At 40.1% G+C, this 23,325-nt stretch overlaps 1 protein-coding gene across 3 annotated transcripts in view; it reads right to left on the bottom strand.

Moving 5' to 3' along the window:
* Positions 1 to 1,159: 1,159 nt before the first annotated feature.
* The window catches only part of EPHA7 (EPH receptor A7), a 168,296-nt gene continuing 146,130 nt past the window's right edge, over positions 1,160 to 23,325 (bottom strand). For 2 of the 3 annotated variants that reach the window (XM_033143446.1, XM_033143448.1), the window contains exons 10-17: positions 20,199 to 20,324; positions 17,190 to 17,375; positions 16,536 to 16,597; positions 15,179 to 15,388; positions 12,251 to 12,400; positions 5,804 to 5,997; positions 3,904 to 4,059; positions 1,160 to 2,763 (exon numbers count right to left, since the gene is read on the bottom strand). In XM_033143446.1, coding sequence (XP_032999337.1) covers positions 2,649 to 2,763; positions 3,904 to 4,059; positions 5,804 to 5,997; positions 12,251 to 12,400; positions 15,179 to 15,388; positions 16,536 to 16,597; positions 17,190 to 17,375; positions 20,199 to 20,324 — 1,199 coding nt within the window. In that variant the 3' untranslated portion in view covers positions 1,160 to 2,648. The remainder of the gene's footprint in view (positions 2,764 to 3,903; positions 4,060 to 5,803; positions 5,998 to 12,250; positions 12,401 to 15,178; positions 15,389 to 16,535; positions 16,598 to 17,189; positions 17,376 to 20,198; positions 20,325 to 23,325) is intronic. The other variant, XM_033143447.1, reaches the window with a different exon arrangement.

Raw genomic sequence — 23,325 nt, forward strand, 5'->3', positions numbered from 1 at the left:
AAGTAAACATGTTTTAGATAGGGCGATAAGTCTGCATAATGAAAATTTGATACATTGCCTTAAGAAATCTTTGCACTTTTACAAATCAGTGAGGGGGTGGTGGTGGAGGAATCACCTCTGTAGCTAAAGATAACCATTTCTATTGAACTCATAACTTAAAGAGGAAATTAATGAATTTGCCTGTACTTTCCAAATATCATGGGGGAATTTCACTTTTGCCATTTCACTATAGTGTGTTGTGACTGCTATAGACAGACAATGAAAAATAACCCTTATGCACACTGTTATATTTCCAAAAATATATTTACAGTCTATTACAAAGATTACAAATGGAAGTGTCTATGTAATGAGATTATGTTAATTCAAATATTGGTTGTTTGTTTCTCTCATTTTTTTTACAATTTCTTTAACAAAGGGAAAATAAGGAAAAAAATAGTATAATCAAAGTGATTTTTTTCTAACCAAACAAATAAATAAAATGACAAATATAACACTGTACAGTGAACTAAAAGTGGAAGATTAGGGCAGGGGGGGAGGGGTAAATGATCTATTTAAGTTTTCTGTAGCTATCTTTGGTCCTAAATGTGGGAAAACACATTATGTAGCACTGAAAAACATTTTCTTTTTTGTGATGCTCTGTAAGTAAAATAGAAAAATATAGTGCATTTTCAATGTATTCAGAGCTCACTGCACAGAAATGTGTGTACAAAACAAGACAGTATAAATAAAATGTACAAGTTTTACAAAGGAACATTTACAGGGTTATACTTTTTTTGTGTGGATGCCCACGTTATCAAACAAGACTTAATTTATAACTGATCCCTGGGATCTTTCTCTATGAAAACCAATGGGAGCAGCCCAGTTCTCTTTGGAAGTACAGCTATTCACTGCTGGGGTAGCTCATGATTTTCATGATATTTTTTTGACAGCATTTTATCACCTGTTTTGTATATATTCCTGCAACGCACTGTTATTGCTTATGGTAGTTCTACATTTCATTCAACTCAAGTACGCGTATATTAAATTAAAACTGGTTTTTTCCCCCTAAAAAAAGTTCTCTCATTCAACAGCTACTTTTTAGTCAGAAGTCTCAAGTGACTGTGGTTTTTTGTGTGTGTGTGTATAGAGCAGTTTGTAAAAAAAACAAAACTTGAAAATATTCGAACTGCCACTTGCATTTTACACTCAGTGGTTCTAATAGAAAATCCAAAGGCACCATCTGATAGGAACATCTCCTGTGCAAGCCTCACAGCTGCTGTTCACCTCTTTGTATTAGGGCTTACACTGGAGGAGTACAATCCAGAGAAAGTTAGTTGCACTCGGGCCCCATCGAAATTGCTGGGACTCCATATAGAATGTGGTAACATATTTTTGAGACTAAGTCCCAATTGAAACCAGTAAAAATTAGTCTCAATTAAATGCTGAGTTCAGTGGGGTGTAGGTATGCCTTCTGTTCTCTGGATTGCACCCCCAGATGTTTATTTTTGCAGGAGGGACTACATTCAACTTAATCTCATATTAACCATATGCCAGTTATTTTTCCCTAGACCTTCTAATGTGGAATATTGAAAAATTAAAGAAAGGAACAACAGTAATAAACACCAATGTGCTCTGATTAAAAGGCTAGGCAACACTACAGTACTGTACCTGTTTTCTTTTCTTTTTGTTTTTGACACACCTACTACAATCAATTATTCAGCAAAAGAGGTCTTAACAAGTTTAAAGTTGCAGATGTACAGCTTATATTTAACCCAGGCAACTTCCTAAAGTCATATTTCATGCCTTTTCTTTAAAAGTGCCTGGGCGTTTTAAGGGAACATTATTGCTAGGTTCTCCATTTTATTCATTTCCTGTTTAAAGAGACCATGTGATTTATCATACAAAATTATTTTCAAAAATATCAGAACTCTTGGCAATGTCTTTCTTTCCCTTCCTGATTTCCTGCCAATTAGCAAACCACATAAATGTGGTGCGGAATTAACAGACTGAAGTAAACTTAATAAAGCAAACCCTACCCCGCAACTCCATTTCACCCAACCCAGCGGTCAGATCCACATTTCTCAGTTACACCTCTTGTGTCTGTAGAAATTCATACAATCTTTCAAAGGTCCCCAGTGTAATAATGTGTCATATGCTTAGCACTAAGAAGGTCCAAAGATAATAAATGTTACATTAAAAGAATGTCTATATGATAAAGCAACACAACTGATTCCTGTTTTTTCTCTTTCTTGGGGGGGGGGAGTTTGAAATGAAAGGTTTAAGGAAAATATTTTGTTGACTTTAGCAATAATATGATTTTTATCTGACAAATATATTCTTTCTTTTTTTCAAAATCCCTTATGTACAATTTAAAAAGTCCATAAGATAAAAAGGAGGTTAGAGAGTTCAAGGTGTTCGTAGGTGTTTCAGGTAGTACTTTGTTTATTGTCACTGCTTTCGTTGCTGCCATCAGTGGATCCATATTCCCTTTTTAAGTAAATTTCTGGTGGCACTTAGGAGTTCAAGTCTGTAGGTGCTTCTTGTGGGCCTTCTGTGGTCTGCAGGAAGGACCCAGAAAATCATGTGTCTTCTAGCAGCACTTCATGTAGATCGAAGGCCGGCACTGTTCTCTTAAGTCTGTCACCTCCCTCGTAAGGGAGAAGCGTTTATCACACTTGGATGCCAGTGCCATGCAAATGTAACATTTGTGCTCTCATAGTCTGAATGCTGCTCATGATTTTCTTTTGATGGCCAACCAACGTGATGCCTAAGCTCATAATATCGCTGGCGGAAAGGGAAGAGAAAGGTTCTAGGTTAGGCATTTGACTGTCAGTGTATGAGGACAAAAAAAGAAACATCAGCACAATTCACAGAACTGAATGATATTTTGTACACCTGGGATGTCAGTATGCCTAGGCCTGATTTTTCTGGTGGTTGTTTTATGGTTTATATTGGTTTGTTTTATGAATTTATATACCACTTAATCATAGAGTATCTAAGCAGTAAGCAATCTCCAATTCTAATAAAAATATAGAAAATCGATATAAAATTGTTTGGGATGATGGAAGCTGTAGCCCAGCAATATCTGGAGGACCTCAGTTGGTAGAGCAAGAGACTCTTAATCTCAGGGTTGTGGGTTCGAGCCCCACGTTGGGCAAAAGGATTCCTGCATTTTAGGGCTTAAACTAGATGACCTTTGTGGTCCCCTCCAACGCGTTTTCCATTCCTTATAGACTTTACAATTCTGTGATTCTTATTATTCAGCTAGAGAAACCTATGAGCAGAAAAACTCTTTAAATTTTGCAAATCCCCCTCCTCTTTATTACAAGGGGTGATTGGGAGTCACAACTCACTACAATTATCAGAATTTCTGGATTGCCCTAGATCAGGAGTAAACATGATGGGCTGCAGATGTTGCTGGACTCCAACTCCCATCAGCCCCAGCCAGCATGGCAATGGTCAGGGGTGATGGGAGCTGGTGTACAACAACAATTGGAGCACACCGTGTTGGCTAGCCTGGCCCTACGCTGTCTAGGTAATTGTCAAAGCAGTTCTAGGATTCAGACCACCTTAAAATCTGGTTACTGCTCTGGGACTAAAGAGTGAGTGGTGGACATGTCTGGAGATCCCAATGTTTTTTATGCAGGTTGGCTCTGCTACAATATGTTTTTAGGGTTCTTATTGGCTCCTCTTTCATGCACCTACCTTTCCTTTATTTTTAAACAATGTGTTTTAATAATTAGAGCAATTTGTGTGAACTGATAGTGATGGTAGGGAAAGGACCTCTAGGGGTGAAAATGCCTCTACTCCTCATTCCAGACTTGGTGAGGAAATGATGATAGCTTGGGCCATGGTGAAAGCTATTGTGGTAACACCTATTTAAAACATCAGCCATCATAATCACATGAAAATCAAATCACTTACTCAATAGTCATCCGGGCTACTGTCTCAAGGTTATTGTAACCTGCAGCTGAAAAGTTATCCTTATATCTTTCCATCTTGATGGCTTGCAACCATTCTCCTACAGAACAAAATGTAGTGAAATCAGGTGTATTCTGGTCCAGAAGAGGACTGATTGGCCTAGATCGGAAGGGAAACACAAAGTTATTATATTTTAAGAGAAATTACAACGGTAGAGAGCATTTATATTGCCTGATAGGAATAGGAACAAATCATATCCAATTGGGTTAAAGGCACAGCAAGCACCTAAGGCTTTGTCCACACTGTTCAGTTCCAACAACAACCCCCCCTTCTTTTTCACTAGTTATCTACCAGGGTTACCTTGGTTGACGAACGTAATCTGTTCCAGAAGACAGTTCAACTTCCAAAACGTTCGACAACCGAGGCGCGGCTTCCGATTGGTGGCAAGAGCTTCTTGCAAACAAGCGGAAGCTGTGTCGGACGTTCGGGTTCCAAAAAACGTTTGGAAACCAGAACATTTACTTCCGGGTTTTTGGTGTTCGGGAGCTGAAACGTATGATAACGGAGGCACTCGGGAACCCAGGTTTGACTGTAATATTGTTTCTTACTTGAGTTAGTGTGCTATGTCTTATACACACAATAGAGATTTGACTCTATAAAAATTCACACTAAGAGGAAAGCCTCGCTCCAAACATTTTGTGATCAAATGAAGATTGGTCAAAGGGAAGAAAAGACATACAGAAATGTGGTGACTATGATCTGACTTCTGGCACTGGGTCTAGCTAAATAGCTTCTCTGAAGCCTGGCTTTGTTTCGTGTTGAGGTTCTTTAGAATGATACGTCTGGGAAAAGAAGCACCAAGAAGCAGGTTTTCTTTTATCCCTGTGATATTAACTCATTTTGGCTGTACAACCTGTGCTGATTCTGATAGCCTTTTTGCATGACCCAAATTGTTATGGGTAAAATCGTAGTCCCTGTGTAGCTTGTGACCACCTGACACCCAGAAAACCTTCCTTCTAGAACACACATTTATGTGGGAGTAAGCCTCACTGAGCACAGAGAGACTTCCTTCCAAATACACAAAGGTGCAATGCAATTTTGAATAATTATAAAAATCAAATGAATCAGAGATTAATTATTATAAATAAAAAGAGATCTGAAGATAAATAGGTCTGATATATGCAAACCAAAGAACAGCTCCATTTACTTCAGTAGAAATATGCTGGAATTTTGAAGATTATACATTGTGGTTTGAAGTGAGTATTTCTGGATTTGACAAAAAATAACATGGAGTAAAATATAGCCAATACAGCATCTAGTGCTTGTGTGTAGTGTATGTGTGTGTGTATGTATGTACATACACACCCACACACAATATTTAAGAAATATTGTTAAGTATCTCTTAATTTTTTTGAATTTCTGGCCTTGGATCATTTGGTGAAGAATGGGCTCTAAATACAGTAAATGAATAAATACATTTCATATGGCCTTCATAGCTGCTGCATACTTCTATCAACAGAGCAACAATAAAACAGTAAAGAGCAGCAGTTAAAACTCCATGTTTTTGCAAATTATTTTACAGCAATTTTATTGGAAGCTGCTTTGTGCTAAAACCTTTTTAGTAAACAAACTGTAGTAAATCAGGGAAATTCAAATCATACAGTGGCCTTTCTGCTTCTTTCAAAACATGGAAGCTGTTCAGGTTCCTCTGTTCAGTTCCTGCTAGTTTTATGACAAGCAACACACAGCACAGTCTAGAGTATCTGCTGGTTTATCTTTGTAAAGGCAGCCTGAAAAGAGGATGTTTCTGTACACCCTGCAGCGGAACACAGCAGCTGAACTGAATGAAGAAATACAGCCTAAAAATCTGGCCTACGACTTAGAAACAGCACCAGTAACTTACCTGCTACAGGTTCCCAGAGGGGTTTTCAAGCTGTTTGGGTTCCGAATCATCTTGTCCAGAATGCCCACTATTTGCTCAAACTTTGGCCTTTCCGCGCGCTCTTTCTGCCAGCAATCTAGCATCAGCTGGTGAAGGCCTGCTGGGCAGTCCATGGGTGCTGGCAAGCGATAGCCTTCTTCAATTGCTTTTATAACCTAAAAGGCAAAACAACGTTGTTTTGAATTTTTTACGGCCCATGAAGAATCAAGCAGCCAAATTAAGCAATCAAAGCTTTATGAAATGTATCTTTCAAACAGAGCCTGTTGTTTTGACACATGCATTCATGTTGCTGTATAATAAACTTGTTTTTATTTTCCATGCTTATTAAACAGATTATTCTGTGGTGTATGCTGAGAACATGGTTGCATTACCTAGTCAAATCAGCAGCAGGAAACAGCAATTAAATTCACCAAGGGTGAAGCTGATAAATTGATACATGAAGATGCTCTTTGAAGGCAACAGCATTTGCCCAAAGCCACCCCCCCCTTCATTTTCCCTCCAGGAATACACACAGCATTTAAATGAACAGAGGTTTAGGCATCCGTGCATGCTATGCAAGAAAAGTATCTGGAAATTACTGTGCATAAAAGGTACTTTCTAAAAAAACACTTTCCCTTAATACTCACCCTTACAATGGGCACAACTGAATCTGAATGCAATGTGACATGTTTAAGCATAGCTTGGCTGGGTAATATCTTAATGAATCAGGAGAAGGAAAGTCCATTATTAAGAAAATGTGGTATGTTGTGATATGGTGCAGGGCAGTTAATGTCTGTAGGAAGAGTTACACCCACTGCTTGATTTTCTAGCAAAACTCATTTGAGGTTTAAGTAAAAGAGGGAGGGGGAAATAATTATAGGAAACTGCTAAATGCCCCAAGGACAGGATAAGAAACCATGATGGGAAGCAATGAGCTGATTAAAAAAAAAAAAAGTTATATAAAGCGTTAAAATATTGTTTCAGGGTGGGGTGGGTATTTCAAATGCCGACAGACATAACTGTGTTAGAATTGCTAAGGAAGAGTGCTTGTTCCTCAGGAGTAAGTAGCACAGGACTCTCTCCTTTGCAGTAGTCCAGAGAAAGCCAACCTCGGGGCTTTCTTCTGGGGTTAACCCTAGGATATAAAGCTGCCATGATAAATAAAAGCTGGTGAGAATTCAAAGCTTCTGTTCAATATATATATTATATACGCATGTCGGAATGTGAATTGAAGGAGCATTTTAAAGAATGAAAAGTAGACTCCAAGAATCAAAAAGTTTATCAAAATCTCCCAGTGCACTGCAGAAAAGTATAACAATGCGTCATGCCATATACATGAACAGAGGAAGCCAAAATCCTATTGGATGCAATCTGCAAATATTGTAAACGTTTGAAAACACAGGGTGATTGCCACTTAGCGCTCCTATCACTTTTGTGCCAAAGGAGGCATCCACTCACATAAGAGGGGGGAAAGCAATTTTGTGTGTGTGATACTCCCTCTGCTGCAGACACCAGCACCTCCCCACCTGCAAAAATTTTTTCAATGGATTGTGGGATCCTCTAGAATAGATTTTTTTGGATGCTGTGGTAGCTGCCAGGGAGAGAAGAAAATAGTAAGTATCACCTTCCCTCTTCTGTGTGGAAACCTACAGCTGAATCCAGAGTTCTCATACACCTGCAAAGTTGGAGGGTACTCCACATTCAAACTGAAAGGTCACAAGCCACTTTTGTGGTTGCAGCTTTACTTCAAATAATATCCATAATGCTAAGGTTAATGTTATCTAATGTGTTCATTCTCAGGCCACAGGCATTTCAATGGCTGTGATTTTGGTTTTTCTTATTCTATAACTCTATTATGCATGGTAATGGGTGAGTGTGGATAAAACATGCAGAGATTCCTGGAGTTCTGATGTTTAGCTTGGGCAATTACGACCCCTTTTTCAAATCTGAAATTTGAAGAGTTCAGAACTGTGTAAGGTATACATGTGGAAAGTCAGTCAGTCTCTCTGTCTCTCTGTCTCTCTCTGTGTGTTTGTGTGTGTGTGTGTGTAATTATATGAAATGATGATGCAGTAATTATGCTCTTCAGACTAAAAACGTGTTTATGATGAAAATTCAACTCAGACACTTATTAATAAAACGTGAGTACTCTGCAGAATTTCCAAAGGAATTAGAGATGAGAGAAATACAAATACGACATGCCTTGTCGATCTCCCACAGTAATTGGAACACAATTATTTGACTGATTGCCGTCAACTGATCTAGAAATCCAAAACATGACCATGGCAGAACATATCACCTAGACAGCAAAAGCGAAGCAATGAAAGAAAGTGCAACAAAATATGCATTGCAGACATGATGGCAAATATATTTTCTTGATTGTAGAAAATTCCATGGTGAAGAGAAATGACTAATAGCAAAGGTTAATGGTTCACCTTTTTTTTTTTAAAGAAAAAAACTTTTACTTCTTTTACACATGAACGCTGAACAAATAAAACCAGAAATTCAAATAGTTTTTGTTTAAGACCATTCTGAATGAGGGAAGTAAGGTAAGTGATTCTAAGATTTAAAGTCAAAGCATAATGATGGGGACCGACAAGAGGCACTAAAACCACCACCACCACAACAACAAATGGTTTGAGGTCAATTTTCCACATTATTTGGCTTAGTTCCAGCACATACTCTATTTTAAGTAGTGAATATATATTTAAATAAATTTATGGCCATGTAAATTGGATAAGAACACTAGCTATTTCAGTAGGAAAATAGGCTCCAACCCATCTTTGTCTTGCCATACGAAACAAGATTAAATAAATTAGTCCCTCTCATCTGACTTACTCCACTTTCATCTTTACATACTGTACTGGTGAATACAAATAACACAAAATGCAGTTAACATTGTGTGAAGCCTGATTGTAAAAGTGTAGGTTTAGTCTAAATTAATGAGAATACTACATACTTTATTTAGGTACCACTTGCCTCGCCTGCTCTGGAGTGTAGGACCCGAACCAACGGCTTCAAGTTGTAAGAAAGGAGATTCTGACTAAACATCAGGAATAACTTTCTCATGGTAAGATCTGTTTGACAGTGGAACTCTTAGAAGATGGTAGACTCTCCTTCCTTGGGGTTTTTTTTTTTTAAACAGAGGCTGGATGGCCATCTGTCATGGCTGCTTTAGCTGAGATTCCTGCATTGCAGGGGGTTGGACTAGATGATTCTTGGGCTCCACAATTCTATTATTCTATGTCACAACTATCCCTTGTGCTTGTTTTTCATTTCTTTTCTGATAGTTTGTAGAGCAGTAGTTCAACACATCCTCATCCCATCCCATCATGCTAGGCTTAAAATATTTAAGCTGCATTCTTGAATGCACTTGCCTGGGAGTAAGCCCTATTGAAGTGAATGGGACTTGCTTCTGAATAAACATGTGCAAGATTGCACAGCAAACCTCATTTCAGCTGAGCAGGAAATAAATTAAATGCTAACTAGAATATAACTGGTATGTTGTTCTCACTGTCAGACAATTTGCTCTGTTTACCTATTTACAAATTGGGCCCATACATTAAGCCCAATAGAAAATTTCAGCAAGAAGTATGAAAATACTGATTTTGCCTGTTGCTTTCCCTTCTCCTAACAGTTCTTTCCTTATGTCTTTTTTGAAAGATAGGTAAGCTTTGCCTTTGAGGCATCTTATATTCCTGTCAGACACCTTTTATGTTTGAATCTAGTACAGAAGGAAGGTGTCAAAAGGAATGAAACTCTACTGGGTGTCGAGGGAATGTAAATATTTCTCTCTCCCTGCCCCAAGGACTTGTTTGCCCATATTTTGACAGTCCATGAAATCTCTGACACTGAGACCTGTCAAATATTAACAACTTTGCTCTCTGCCAAACTGACTCATCATTTAGATTTTATATGGTAGATTAGAAAAAAAACGCACCAAAAAAGTACTCTCTGATGTCGATCATTCTTAAAACAACAACAGGGAAATAACATTATTTCCCTCATCTTTTATTTAAACACACACTTACTTCTATGACAAAATGAAACTTCACTTGGTATCTGCATTTTGATTCCCATATTTTATATAAAGGCAACAAAGTTGAAACCAGAATAGCTAATAGTACCTTACTAAGGGAAAGAGCACACATTGCATCAAGTATTGGCCTCCCTGTACTGAGAAATTCTCCTTAGTCCTTTGTTTTCCACAGCAGTAGGCCATCTGGTAGGGCTGCACTGCTCATTTGTTCAGCTGAGTGACTGCAGCATACTGGGGTGGAGAGGAAGAGGGATGCAGCACTGGCGAGGTTGGCATGGTGGAAATGCCCTGGGAGGAGCACCATATTGGCATCACCAGCACATTTGTACTGTGCCAACCCTACCTCGGCACAGGCATTCTACTTGCTGGATGGAACAAGTTCCCCTCTCCTTCCCCTGCATGCTGTTTCAGGGGTCGGGGCAGTGTCTCTTTACCCTGCAGAGCAGATTTAGAGATTTAGCATGATGCTAAAGCAGCCATAACTTCGCCCCCATCTCTTTGGACATGGAGACGCCAGCACTGGTGCAGACAAACTTCACAGAGCCAGCACACACAGAGGAATATGCCCATTCGTCTGTCCAGTCTTGGGACATACAAACAGCTGTGCTTGCCATGTTCTCTTCAAAGGGAAGGTGCAGGAGATGTCTTGCTTGTTGAATCAGTGTCAAAGCTTGTGGTCAGCCATGCATTTAACTTCTCATGTACCTGAGGATTTTGGCAAGAGTACCATCTTGTCTCTCATACCTTTTAACATTTATATGAAGGCACTGGGAGAAGTCATCCGGGAAATAAGGAGAAGCTCTTTAGATGTTGGACCGGTACTGGGGGTGTTGAGCTGTATAAGGGCTTATAAACTGAGACTGAATTCCTACCAGCTGGAGGCAGGAATAGTGGGCAGCACCAGGGTCTAGGAGCCAGGGAGATGGCCTGTTCTGACTGGAGTTGCATTCCTGCCAAAAGAACAGCTTGGGGATGCTCCTGAAGCTAGCATTGTCACTTGAAGCTCAGATGACAATTGTAAGTAAGTTTGTAACTTAGGCCAAACTGTACTGTCTCTTGATTTGAAGAAATAATATGTGTCCAAATAAGGAACTAATTTAGATATAGCTCTGTTCCACAGCCATGGACCTTTGTGCTCAAAATTAAAGCTGTGGTAAAGCCAAGTTCCCTCCCCGCTTGCTTGTGAAAATGGCTACCCTGTTCAAGGAATAATCCTATTCAAAAGGGTTAGTCACAGGGAACTTCCGTACACAAGAATCTGCTCTAAAATGCTCTTGTAAGGGCTAGATTGGGTGCCATGTCAGCAAGCCCTCAATCTGCACCTGTGTAAACAAGCCTGAGGCCAAGATCAAAGGGGTGGAGGTGACTACATGTTTTCATTTTTCCTGTTTTGTGAGGGGGGGAAAGTGACAGCCTAAGCCCTACCTAGAATGAGGATGCACACAGTGTTATGAAAAGGGTTTCTTTTCCCATTGTAGGATTATATTATTTTCACTGAAGACAACATGGAATAAAGGTTCAGTTGTAAGATGTTGAAAAGAAATCAGCTATTATGGATGAATGGTTATTTATTATTCCCTCTCTCTAAGTTTTAGAAGAGGGTGATTAATGGGCCAGTGTTTCATGGATTTTGTAATGGTGCTGTTGAAACTTATAGAAATTGTGGGCTTAAAAACACACACACACAACTGTCTAGGATCCAAAGTGCCCTTGCCAATTTGCTTTCAGAGGTCTTCAAACACCAAGAGTGACTTTTTAAGATGTCTAAAGGCAACGACGGCTGGAAAAGCCTGAACATCATAACTGACCCTTATCCCAGCTTTTGGCTCAGTCCTCTACACACTTAACCTGTGAACTCAATGGGTCTTACTTCTGAGTAGACATGTGCAGAATTGTGCTATTTGCCTACTAGAGTGTGTGTTATGTAGTCTCTTTCTGTGTATGCTGCTTGCTATGCCCTATTAATGAACTATAAAATAATGAAACAACTAGCAATAATTGAGATGTAGCTAAAAAGAGAATTAAAACAATATGTGGAATTCAGCATCACGTTAATGCAATTGTTCTGTCAGTGCAAGCATTTCTATTTACCAGACGGAACAACCGCCCCTTCCTCACACCCACTCGAGTGGATTTGGGGGAGGAAGTGGTCAAACTCCAGTGCACTAATGGGAGCCCTTGAACTAGTTTCCCATTAGCTTGCTAGTGCTAATAATTTTACACCTTTCCAAAGTAAGTTTCTATTTTCCTTTTACAATATAAATATTAATTGTTCTTCAAGTCTTTGGGTGTGTTGCTAGAGAGGAAACCCTAATCCATATATCATTTGCAAGATCTATTATCCAGCGCTGTGCATTATAAGAAACAGAACATGCATTTTTGGAACTTACATCTTGATTTGACATATCCCAGTATGGCCTCTCTCCGTAAGACATGACTTCCCACATTACTATTCCATAACTCCATACGTCACTTGCTGATGTAAACTTGCGATACTGTATGGCCTCAGGAGCTGTCCATCTTACTGGTATTTTCCCACCCTGCGGAAAAAGAAAGTTTCTGAAACAAACTTAACAGTAACACTATCCGTACGTGAAAGCATTAGCTGAAAGGCAGCTTCTTGCAATCATAAAAGAAAATTAAAACTAAAGAAGTAAATTATGTCTGTGCTTCTTTAAATCTTGCATCATCTCACAGATTATAGCCATTCCTCCCTCCTACAGTCAACCTATACGATATACAGAGCAGCTACTACTGGACTGCACCACTTCAGATCAATGCAAGGATCACATGGTTAAATATAACTAGATATAAATGTTTATTATACAGTACACGGAAAACTAGAATATTGGGAAGAAACTTTTTCTTATTCTTGACATCTTCCCGATACACTAGTTTGTAATGTACAGAGAACCTCCACAATTAAATATGCCCTTTCTCCTTCTTAACATGTTGGTTTTCCATCATTCAGGGAGCTCCAGAGATTATACAAGCATCCATTAGAGGACTGGGCTGGTAGAGTGGTGTGCAGATGCCATAATCCAGCATTTGGCAGAGGACACATTGCACCTGTGGGCCAATGACATTAATACTCACCTTCCTTGAGCACTGGTGAAAACTCCACAGGTACTGTATTTTAGGGTAGGGGAACATGTGGCACTCCAGATGTTCCTGAGCTCCAACTGCCATCAGCACCAGCCAGAAAGGTCAGTGGTCAGGGATGATGGAAATTATTGTGGAGGACCCCTAACTCACCACACCTGTTGTATTGTAATGAGCTTGCTAATGAGCATGAACTCCTCCTATTTTTTATTTTTTTTACTGGCACCTTTACTCTGAGACTCTGAGTCAGTTTAGGATTATTAACAGTAAATATTTCAAGCCGATTGTCCTAAATTGCATAGTTAGAGCTGCTGGTTGGCACGTGCGGACATGTTTACTTGATTAGTTAAACCCATTGGTGGGGAGCCTCTGGCCCATGGACTAAATGTGGCCTGTAGGGCCTCTCCATCCAACGCACAACCTCCTCTCTTCACCCTGCCCCCACAGCATTTAGGCTTTTAAAAAGCTTGCATTTCTTCCACGAAGGGAGTGGGGGTTAGGTGCTAAGAGTAACCCTCCCTCTGTGCTGCAGTACTTGCAGCAACTATACTTAAAAACAAAACACTTTCACTGGCTCCAATGCAGGCTTTTAAAAGCAGAAATGCTATGCAGCGTGGGATCTTTTTTTTGGGGGGGGGGGGGAAGGTTTGCATCTGTGGAGGGAAGCCTAACTCCCACCTCACCATGAGCTGCAAACCACGTTAAAGTCACCCCAAAGCAGCAGTTAGGCTTTAAAAGGCTTTCATTTGTGCCAATAGGAGCATGTTTCAAACGCTTAAGTGCTGCATGGGGAAGGGCAGGGGGATAGAAGAGATGGGTGGGGTGTGTGAATGCTTTCGCCTTGTCCACTGTTTTTACTGACAGCTGGCCACTTGAAATGTTTTCATGAGGGAATGTAGCCCTCGGGCTTGGGCTGAAAAAACTTTCCCACCCCCTGCATTGAACGGTTTACTGCAGCTGTAGGCAACCTAATCTGGCCCGCAGATGGTCTGGGAATCAGCGTGTTTTTACATGAGTAGAATGTGTCCTTTTATTTAAAATGCATCTCTGGGTTATTTGTGGGGCCTGCCTGGTGTTTTTACATGAGTAGAATGTGTGCTTTTATTTAAAATGCATCTCTGGGTTATTTGTGAGGCATAAGAATTTGTTCCTTTTTTTTTCTTTCTTCAAAATATAGTCCAGCCCACCACATGGTCTGAGGGATGGTGGACCGACCCACAGCTAAAAAAGGTTGCTGATGCCTGGTTTACTGAGTCTTGGTGAGACTCTGCCCTTGTTCCTAACAGGTACATTTTAGTCTGTCTTGGTAATCAGCGTTAGTGTGGATGGTGGCAGAATAGTCCCCCAACTGCAACCTGTTATCCGTAGCTCCCACCTAGATTCCATGCTGCCACTTTTCAGCACTAGTCTCACATGTGAAAGAGAACTTCCAATGTGTGTGGATTGGAAAATGTATACTGCTAGAACATGTGTGTACCAAAGGAGGGCAGCCACCTGCTGAACTCAAGAGAAAGCTGTTTTTCAAGGAGTTTGAGATTAATGGGATTCTTAATCTTTTGCAATTAGTAAAGTGGGATTCACATTTTATTTTAGTTGTGACATCTTTACCACATGCTCCTGGCTTGCCCCCTCAATCCCAGTCTCCTCCTCCCCCCCCCCATTTCTACTGAGTCTTGCATAGAGTTCTATTGCATTATTATTGCTCTTAATATTAACTCTCACAGTTAATAAAATTGCTATGATTGGCCGGCAATTCCTTTGTTAAGAGATCCTGCTTGTTACTAGCCCAGGATACTGGATGTTTCATCAATGGGAGCTAATGTCTGGTGGATAGAGACTTTTATACTGGAAAGCAATCAGATCTTGAAGAAGTCAAGACACCTACTTCTCTAAATAAGTTTGTGTGAGAGTAACAAAAATAGGAGGTAGGGAGAAAGGACAGAGAATTGGATAAAGACACCTCTGGGGATCTGATGTGGGATAGTGGTACTACTGTCTTGTAAGAATTCCACCTGTCTCCACCTGTACTCTACACGTGTATTTGGAAATAACACAAATAATGCAAAAATGCCACATGTCACCAGTGTTTTTTCATCTAAAGGTCACTTGACTTGTGGAGCACAGCCCTTGGAAATTCTCACCACTCCTGGGAGTGGGGAGTTGGCAACAATATACTCGAGCAAACTGTGTTCTCTTTCGTTTAATGTGCAACTCACTGTTGTAGTGTAGACAGCTTCTGGGTCGTCTTCTATAACTCTGGAGAGGCCAAAGTCTGACACTTTGCAGACAAGATTGCTGTTGACCAGAATGTTGCGTGCTGCTAAGTCCCTGTGCACGTATCCCATATCAGCCAAGTATCTCATTCCAGCAGCAATTCCTCTCAACATCCCCACCAGCTGAATTACTGTAAATTGCCCATCATGTTTCTGAAGTAAAAGAAAGAAGCAGAGAAATGCGTCTTAGGGCAGCTGAGAGGGAAGGATAAAAACATTGTTAAAATCTTGGTGCTTTAAGGCCAGGCCTCCCACAGCCCTGTGTGTCTGCAAATTCCACATGTAATATGTCATTAGTGCCTCCATCTCATGCATGACTTGCCTCCCACAGCCCACATGTAAGACATGAAGTGTCGCTCTGGGCTTCACATGTGCAGTCTGTCAACCATCATCCCAGCAGCAGATCAATCGTAAGAGCAACCCTATTAGTATATGAATATATATGTGTAAATCCTGATTTTCATTAAACCTTTTTCCAAAGGGTAGAGGAATGTGTTACTCCATGAGAGCTATGAATATACCGGTCCTTAACTTTATGTAAAAATGTATTTTGAGGGCAAGAGTATACATAATTAATACATAATAGGAAAGTAGCTGTTGTGAGTATGGGAAGAAACATTATGATACCAATCATGGGTGTGGCCAGGATTTTTGTTAGGGGTGGCAGAACTGATGTGATTGGTCAGTTAGTTAAGTATTTCTATTGTTTTACTTGCTCTAGGAGAGGGCAGCTGCCCCCCTGCCCCTCTGGCTACGCCCATGATTACCAATATTATACTTTGGGATCCATGCAGCAGATTTAGCTTACTGATGCTAACAGTTATATGTACTTTCCTTGTTGGACTTTGTAGTGTTTAGCAAGTTGTCTACCATAAATGGTAAACAGTCACAAAAAGTTGTAAAATCTCTCTTAGGACTGGGGGGGAGGGAATGCTTCCTTCGTTTCTGAATTACTGCTGCACTTAATTTAAGGACTCTTTCTTTTCTACAATGTTGAAAAGATACAAATATGATTTTGAAGCATGTGTTCCCACAATATGGCTTCAGGTCCCTTTCAATGATGCTAATCAAAACCACAATATCTGTCCCACATTGGATCACTTAGATGGCCAAAAATGTTTTCGTTTGATCCCGTCTGGTCTTCTAATTTCTAATCTGATTTTTCAGAGACCATTCAGAGATCTCTTAATGTTTTGGCGTGTTCTCATTTTACACTGAAAATGTTTTATTATGCTAAATTGGTAGCATATATATTTTATTTTTGAAGTGCTATGTATGTTTCCCTCCAGCATTCACTCACCCTGAGAAATGCATCCAGAGCTCCATTCTCCATGTATTCTATTACAATCATGACTGGCTTCCCTAAAAAAGGAAAGAAGAAAGGGGGGCACATTTTGTTTAAAGGAATCATAATCTGAGCAGAGTGGTTCCCTCCACTCCTGATAAAACACATGTTGTTCCTTTGAAGGGCTGAATAGTTGAGGCATGAGTGCTCCTGAAGCTTCCAAAACTGTTACTGAGATCTAAAAGGCCCTTAAATGTCTGTGTGCGGAATATGGTCATGATTCGCAAAAGTTAAACCGTACAAATCAAAATGTCATTGCGTTCTCCTGACTCCCGCTGTGTGAAGAGAATTCTGGGGAAATGACACTTCAGATAATACGAAAGGACGTAAGAAACCTTATCTTTCTACATGGTATTTGAGGCTAAATGAGACTAGGAAAAATAAATATTCCAATGTTCTTCATCTTTTCATCATCCACTGATCTTATTTCTCTTTCTCTCTCATGTTGTTGCATAAACTAAGCATTCCCTTAGTTAGTTACACATCAGAAGAAAATCTGTTAATCTATGCAGCACATCTGTCTTTTGAATTGCTGACTATGAAAACTTTATAACAATGTATTGCCTTTTAGCATGTTGTCTATAAAGGTCAGATCTGGTAGTTAATTACCTCTGGTAACCACCCCTTCTAAATGAACAACGTTGGGGTGATCAAACTGTCCCATGATGCTCGCCTCACAAAGAAAATCCCTTCTTTGCTTTTCAGTGTAGCCTACTTTTAAGGTTTTAATGGCCACGGCAACATCTCTCTTGCCTGGAAGCTTTAGGCGCCCACTGCATACTTCTCCAAACTCTCCTGAAATGGAAAACATATCATCTGTTAGGAAATCACTGATATAGGACCAGAATGTCCAATGCATTTAGATGTCAAATGAATACTCCCACTTAATGTTATGCTAGATGTGAATCAAATCAACAAGGGCATAACCCAACCAAGGTTAAATGCCTCCAAGCTGCAGTAATTTCAGCGGAAAATATTTAAGCACATGGTTGAAATTAAAGAAGTATAAAAGAGCTTTGGCAAGATCAGGCCCTAAATGAGCAAATTTTAGCCTATTCTATAGCAACGTGAGGAATCTATAAAAGCAAAGGACTGTGATGGCACAGTCAATAGTATAGTACAGACAATAGTGTAGCACACAATGGTTGTGCACAACAGGAGTATCATAAACATGTTGGCAGGGAACAGAAAATTATAGCACCCTCATCAAAATCAATCACCCACAGAACTGAGAACCTTTACTCCACAGCTGAGTGTAACACATTAGCAGAGAAACATGCTAAAATATTTGATGCTGCATGTTGTCTGTCAAACTGATACTTCATATGTTTACTTGATATAAACCCTGCCTATATTTTTCTGCTTTATCGTCAGGCTGTTGCAACAGTCATTTTCCTCTCAGCCTTTGCTAAGTATGACCCATGAATTGAAATATAAATAAGGCAACTACACTTAACACTTCACCACCAAAAGGACTGACATTTCCATATTTGCCTTTCAGTTTGTCAGCGGAGTTCTGAGTTTGTAGTCACAAAATCAATCAGAAAATTAATTTTCGTTTTAAAAAATCAAATTGAATCAGAATTCCACAAGAACAGGGAAGTAAGATTGTTGTTTTGTGCTTTCTCAATCTTATTTAACCACAGACCCTTATCTATTATCTCAGTCAAGTTCTATGCCAGTGAACGCTTGCTGTGAATTAAGGGTTTTATGCAACTTTAGTCTACCAAGGTGCTATTGGTTTTTATTGTCTACTGATGGGCAAGCTCACCCCTGCTTTGTGTTGTTGGACTGGCTTAAAAATGAGCCTTCTCTTAATTTGGGAAATGCCACGCTTAATTTCTGAACCAATCTAAACTTGCTAACTTTTTTTCAGAGGCAGCCTTTGTATAAGGGGGCTGCTTTGACTCCTGTAAAATTGCTGGAATGCATATGGAGAAACGGTGACACAGTTTTCCTGGAAGCAGGCCTTCAATGCAGCTAACTTGGCAAAGCAAAGCATCCTAAGCTATCCTAAGGTAAAGGTACCCCTGACCGTTAGGTCCTATGCCCTTTTAAAATGTGGTTCTTTTTTGGGGGGGTTGTTAATTTGATTATATATATTGTGGTTTTATATTTTGATTTTGTTCTGTGAACCACCCCGAGACCTGAGTTGCTGTGGTCTGTCACACAAGCTGGGCAAACTCTGTGGATCCGTTAGTGTGCTGATGTCTTCTGGCATCAGTTGCTGTGATGTTTGGGCTGAAGAATGCTTGAGAAGCTCCCAAAAGGTATATAAATTCAATAAATAAATAAATGGGAACAGTTGTTTTGCATGGAGGCTCCAGCTCATGCAGGAAGTTTTCTGCATGGTGAAAATGAAGTTATGGTGTCGCATCTGCTCCACAATGTTATAATGATGGCCTCTGCTGAATTTAAGTACTGGAACTTGAAGGTTATTACCCACCTCTGTGCCTGCAAATAAGTGCTTACAGTGAAATCATGTGGTTATGCTGGCACTGAAAGCAGATATTCAAAAATAAGATTGGAGGATCCATTGAATTCCAGTGGGAAAGACCGCTGCATGACTTAAGATAATATTCTGAATCAGGAGTGTACATGAATTTAGTTTTAGTTAATGTCGTCACTAACATCTTCTAAGGCTGCAGTCCTATACACACTGGCATAACATGCATAGGGTTGATCCATTTCACATTAGCTTTTATGACCTAGATAAACCTTTTTTAAGTTAAGTGAGCCTGCCTCCCTTTAAAAAACAAAACACAACCAAAGAGCTATTATATGTAATTTACAGCACTTGTCACACTGCTGCAGGGGTGATTTAAAGAGGGGGAAAAGAGGACTTAAAAGTATTGCATAAAACAACGGGAAATCAAAGAATGTTTCCTCCAGGAGTCCCAGGTATTTGATATTTTTCTTGCCCATGGATACTTAATTTCACTACATGAACCAGTATAATAATAAAAGTGTCACATATCTTATTAATGCAAACAAATGGAAACAGGTTTCCAGAGCATGAACACCACTGCTTAAGTATGTGGGAAAAGGAAGAAAAGCAATGTAATGACAGCACAATTACCATCACTCACGAGAGCTAAGATGAGGACTTCTAATAGCAATAAAATACTTTAAAAATGGCAACTATGGCATTCCCCAAAGAAAAACTTGTTTTGTAAAGCCAGCTTTTAGTTATAACAAACACAAACGTTGTTCCTTTACACACACACACACACACACACACAAGCCTCTCTCGGAGTTTAATGGAAATATTGATGCAAATATAGCCATGGAGTGTTTAACTCAAATGCACCACCTTCTCTCAACAATGTGTGAGGAGGAATGACATTATCTGCATTTGTAAAAGACAATTTTCATTTCATTTTCCTAAGAGGAAATAGAAACACACACACACGCACACACACACACGTTTTGGACCACTGGACTGGTTATTTATTTATTTTGCATTTATGAGCAAATGCAGCTCCAGTGCTTTTAACCACTCTGGTATAGGCAAAAAGCTCCATGCGCAAGATATAATTATTTGCCTGTCATCATGATGTATGAGTTTCAATCCGAGCTAAATGGATGAATTGTATAAGGAAGCCACAGCGAGCTTACCTGCACCGATCACACGCTCTATTTTAATACAGGAAGCATCTAACTCCTTGGCGAATTGATGGACAGCTCTATTTGGATCCTCGTAGGTTTCAGGGTCAATGTAGGTTTTGGTGCCTGGAAATTTAACTGTAATGATGTAAGAAAGCATGACTGTGATGAAGCAAAGCACTTATTGTGCAGCCAATCCCGGAATTTCATTAAGCAGAGCGCACCCTAGAACACCGAGGCTCCTGTCGAGCCAGCTAGGTAAGGCAAACAGGTGTTTCTCTGGAAACACCTCCCCATTCCTTACATTTGTGGTCAGCAAGCAATTTTGCAGGATAACCCATCTGAGATGGGGTGAAAGGTGAAAACCCAATTCTTTCTTCCCCAGTAGAACCTGCAGACTCTGCTGCCACAGTCATTATTCACTCCATTAACTGTGGACTGGCGACTGGGACAGCCAAAAGACAATACGGATTTGGCCCTGGAAGTTCTAGTTGCTGATCCCTACCTTACACTTACATTGTCTTGAGTGAATGGACTAAATGTTTCTACCAAGCTCATTGTTTTGAGTATCTGTCCTTCATCCACATCTTGTTCTGAAAAATATACTGAGACCTCCACCCAACCGAATCTTCCTGCAGAGAGGTAAGTGGCTTGCCGGAGGGGCAGTGGGATACCTCTGTGCCTTCTCACAACTTCTTTTCATGCTGCTGGTGTTGACCTGCTTTTGGTACGCTTGCCAAGCAAGAGGAGGAAGATAATGGAAGGGCAGAGATCAGAAAGGTGACTATTCTGAGATGAAATATAACTGGTGCCAAGCTCTTTTTTCCCCTAACACAAAGTGGCATCATATTTTGACAGTCTTATCTGTCTCTGACATATAAATGATACACCGTCTTGGGCTCTCTCTTGTATCATTTATCCACAAGATTCTGTTACTGTATATCTTCCCCAACTGTGAGTGTACTGGCGAGTAGGAAAATGGGCAGATCATTTTAGAAAGTGAATGCATGTTTCCCCACCCATCAGAATTTCACATTGATCTTCCCTACCAAATGTTGGATAGCCATAAATTGCTGCTCTGGACTCCTTTGGGACAAAGGGTGATATATAAATTTAATTAGTAAATGAGTAATATAGGGCAGGTGGTGTGTTTACATTGTTTCTTTGGGACACAGTTACACCTGTAGTTTGAGCACACTGGTTTGTTTGTCTGTGTCAGGGAACTGCCACCTGGCCGCTGAGGGAAACGGAGGGTCTGTTAGCATACAGAGAGCCCCGACGCCCTTTGAACAGCAGCACCTCTTCCAGCGTGAAGAGCAGCCACACCTCCAGTGGGGAGGAAGGGGAAGGGGCCAGCCAGGAGAGGAGAGGGCTCGGGGATACTGCTGAGAGTCCCAGCACCTCACCTCGTCTGGCTGGTCAGGAGGGAAGCACGCCATTTCCGTTGCCCCAATTGCGCAGAGGGGTGAAACGCAAGGAGGGTAGGAGGAGATTTGGGGTGCCGAAGCTCTTATGCTGGGGAAGGAGCCGGAAGGGGCCACTCCTGGATTCTGCCAGCGACTGAGACAGATATGTTTTTTTTGTAGCTCTACTGTTAATAGTTTGCACAATAAAACTGCCAAAAGACTGTTTGGGTTCCTGCTTCGTTACTCGTAAGCACCATTACGTGAACCTCACAGTCTGTTTGTGGTGGTGGTGGTGGTAGGGAGGTTAAGGGATGAAATACAAGAAGCAGAATGCTCTCTCCTAGACAGTACAGTGGCCTAATCACCAAGATATGGGGTTGAGAAAAGAAGTTTTCAGACACAGATTCCATCAATTTTGAGAAAGGTCTTAATGAAATAGTCATGGATGGCATATTCAGCAGGTATCACATGTTTCAAACTGCAGCAGCTATATTATTAAAAATAATGCCATGGGAAAAGAATGCTAGTGATGTGGAGGTCATCCACGGAGCTGAATAGGCATAGTGAGGATCTGCAAGAAATTATTTCACATCTTCCCCAGAGGTTACTTTTGCTGCACAGTATTTTTCAATAGGTTTAGTGCTAATCATAATAATAATGGCTCAGCTTCTGGAGCTGATAAGGGCTCATTTTTTATTTACGTCCCCAACCAGAAGGGAAAGAGAGCAGAAAACAATAGGTTAAGTGCCTATATTGTGCTCTCAAGCAAGCAGATGGAGAATGAGCCATCTTCTTGTGCTTGCGATAAGGAGCCTGGATTGGAGGTAACCTTGTGAATCGTAAATGGGTCTCTGATGGTACTTTATTCAAGCTGTCATAAAACATTTTGACAGGCCAACCCTTTCTTGGCATACCAACGTGAAATAGTGCTCCCTCAGATTCAAAGACATTGTTAAAAGAAAATGGTAGGAGGAAACAAAATGTAAATTGCAATTGGTCGACTAAACTCTTCCATTGTGTTATACCTTTAAAAACGTAGCACTTGGGATCATTCAAAGTTGAGGGGGAATTGAATGGGAAGACTGGACATTCTATTAAATTCACTGATCTGAAAGCTAGTTAAAAGGATTGCTGTTTCAGGTTACTGTGAAAATTCAGTCTGATGTTTTAGCATATAAGAAAATTGTCTGTATACCACAGGAACAAAAGGATGCAAAATTGGAAATCATCGGTGGCTTCAACACTGTGTTTTGTTTCTCCCCAGAAACAATGATCATATCAAATTAAATACTATGCTTTTTATCAAAAGGCTCTAAAAATGTAGTCGAGTAAAGATGAAAATTGTAAGACTTTGGGGTTGGCTTCATGGTTGGTAATCTTTTCTGACAGACTGTAAGCTTCCCTAGATATTGGATAACTAGATTTCTTGAAAGGAATACAATGAAGGAATGAAGTGTTATTTTCAATTTCAGTTTCTGACTATTAAGACTAGGCTGTTAACCTATTTACATTTTCTTTCCCTAAAACATATCATCTAAAAATAGTGCATGCTGGGGAAAAGCATTCTCCAGCTAGCACTTTCACTTTCCCTATAGACACATGTAAAGGGGAAAAATGCTTAATTTCATTTCTTTCTCAGACATCACTCGGTAGGGAATATTGAAAAGACCTTAAAGTATTTTAAGGATATGAAGAGCCTCACTACAACTAAAATAAGATGGTGTTACTAAGAT

This window comes from Lacerta agilis, chromosome 3 (genome assembly GCF_009819535.1).
Source record: "Lacerta agilis isolate rLacAgi1 chromosome 3, rLacAgi1.pri, whole genome shotgun sequence".
NCBI classification, from domain to species: domain Eukaryota; kingdom Metazoa; phylum Chordata; class Lepidosauria; order Squamata; family Lacertidae; genus Lacerta; species Lacerta agilis.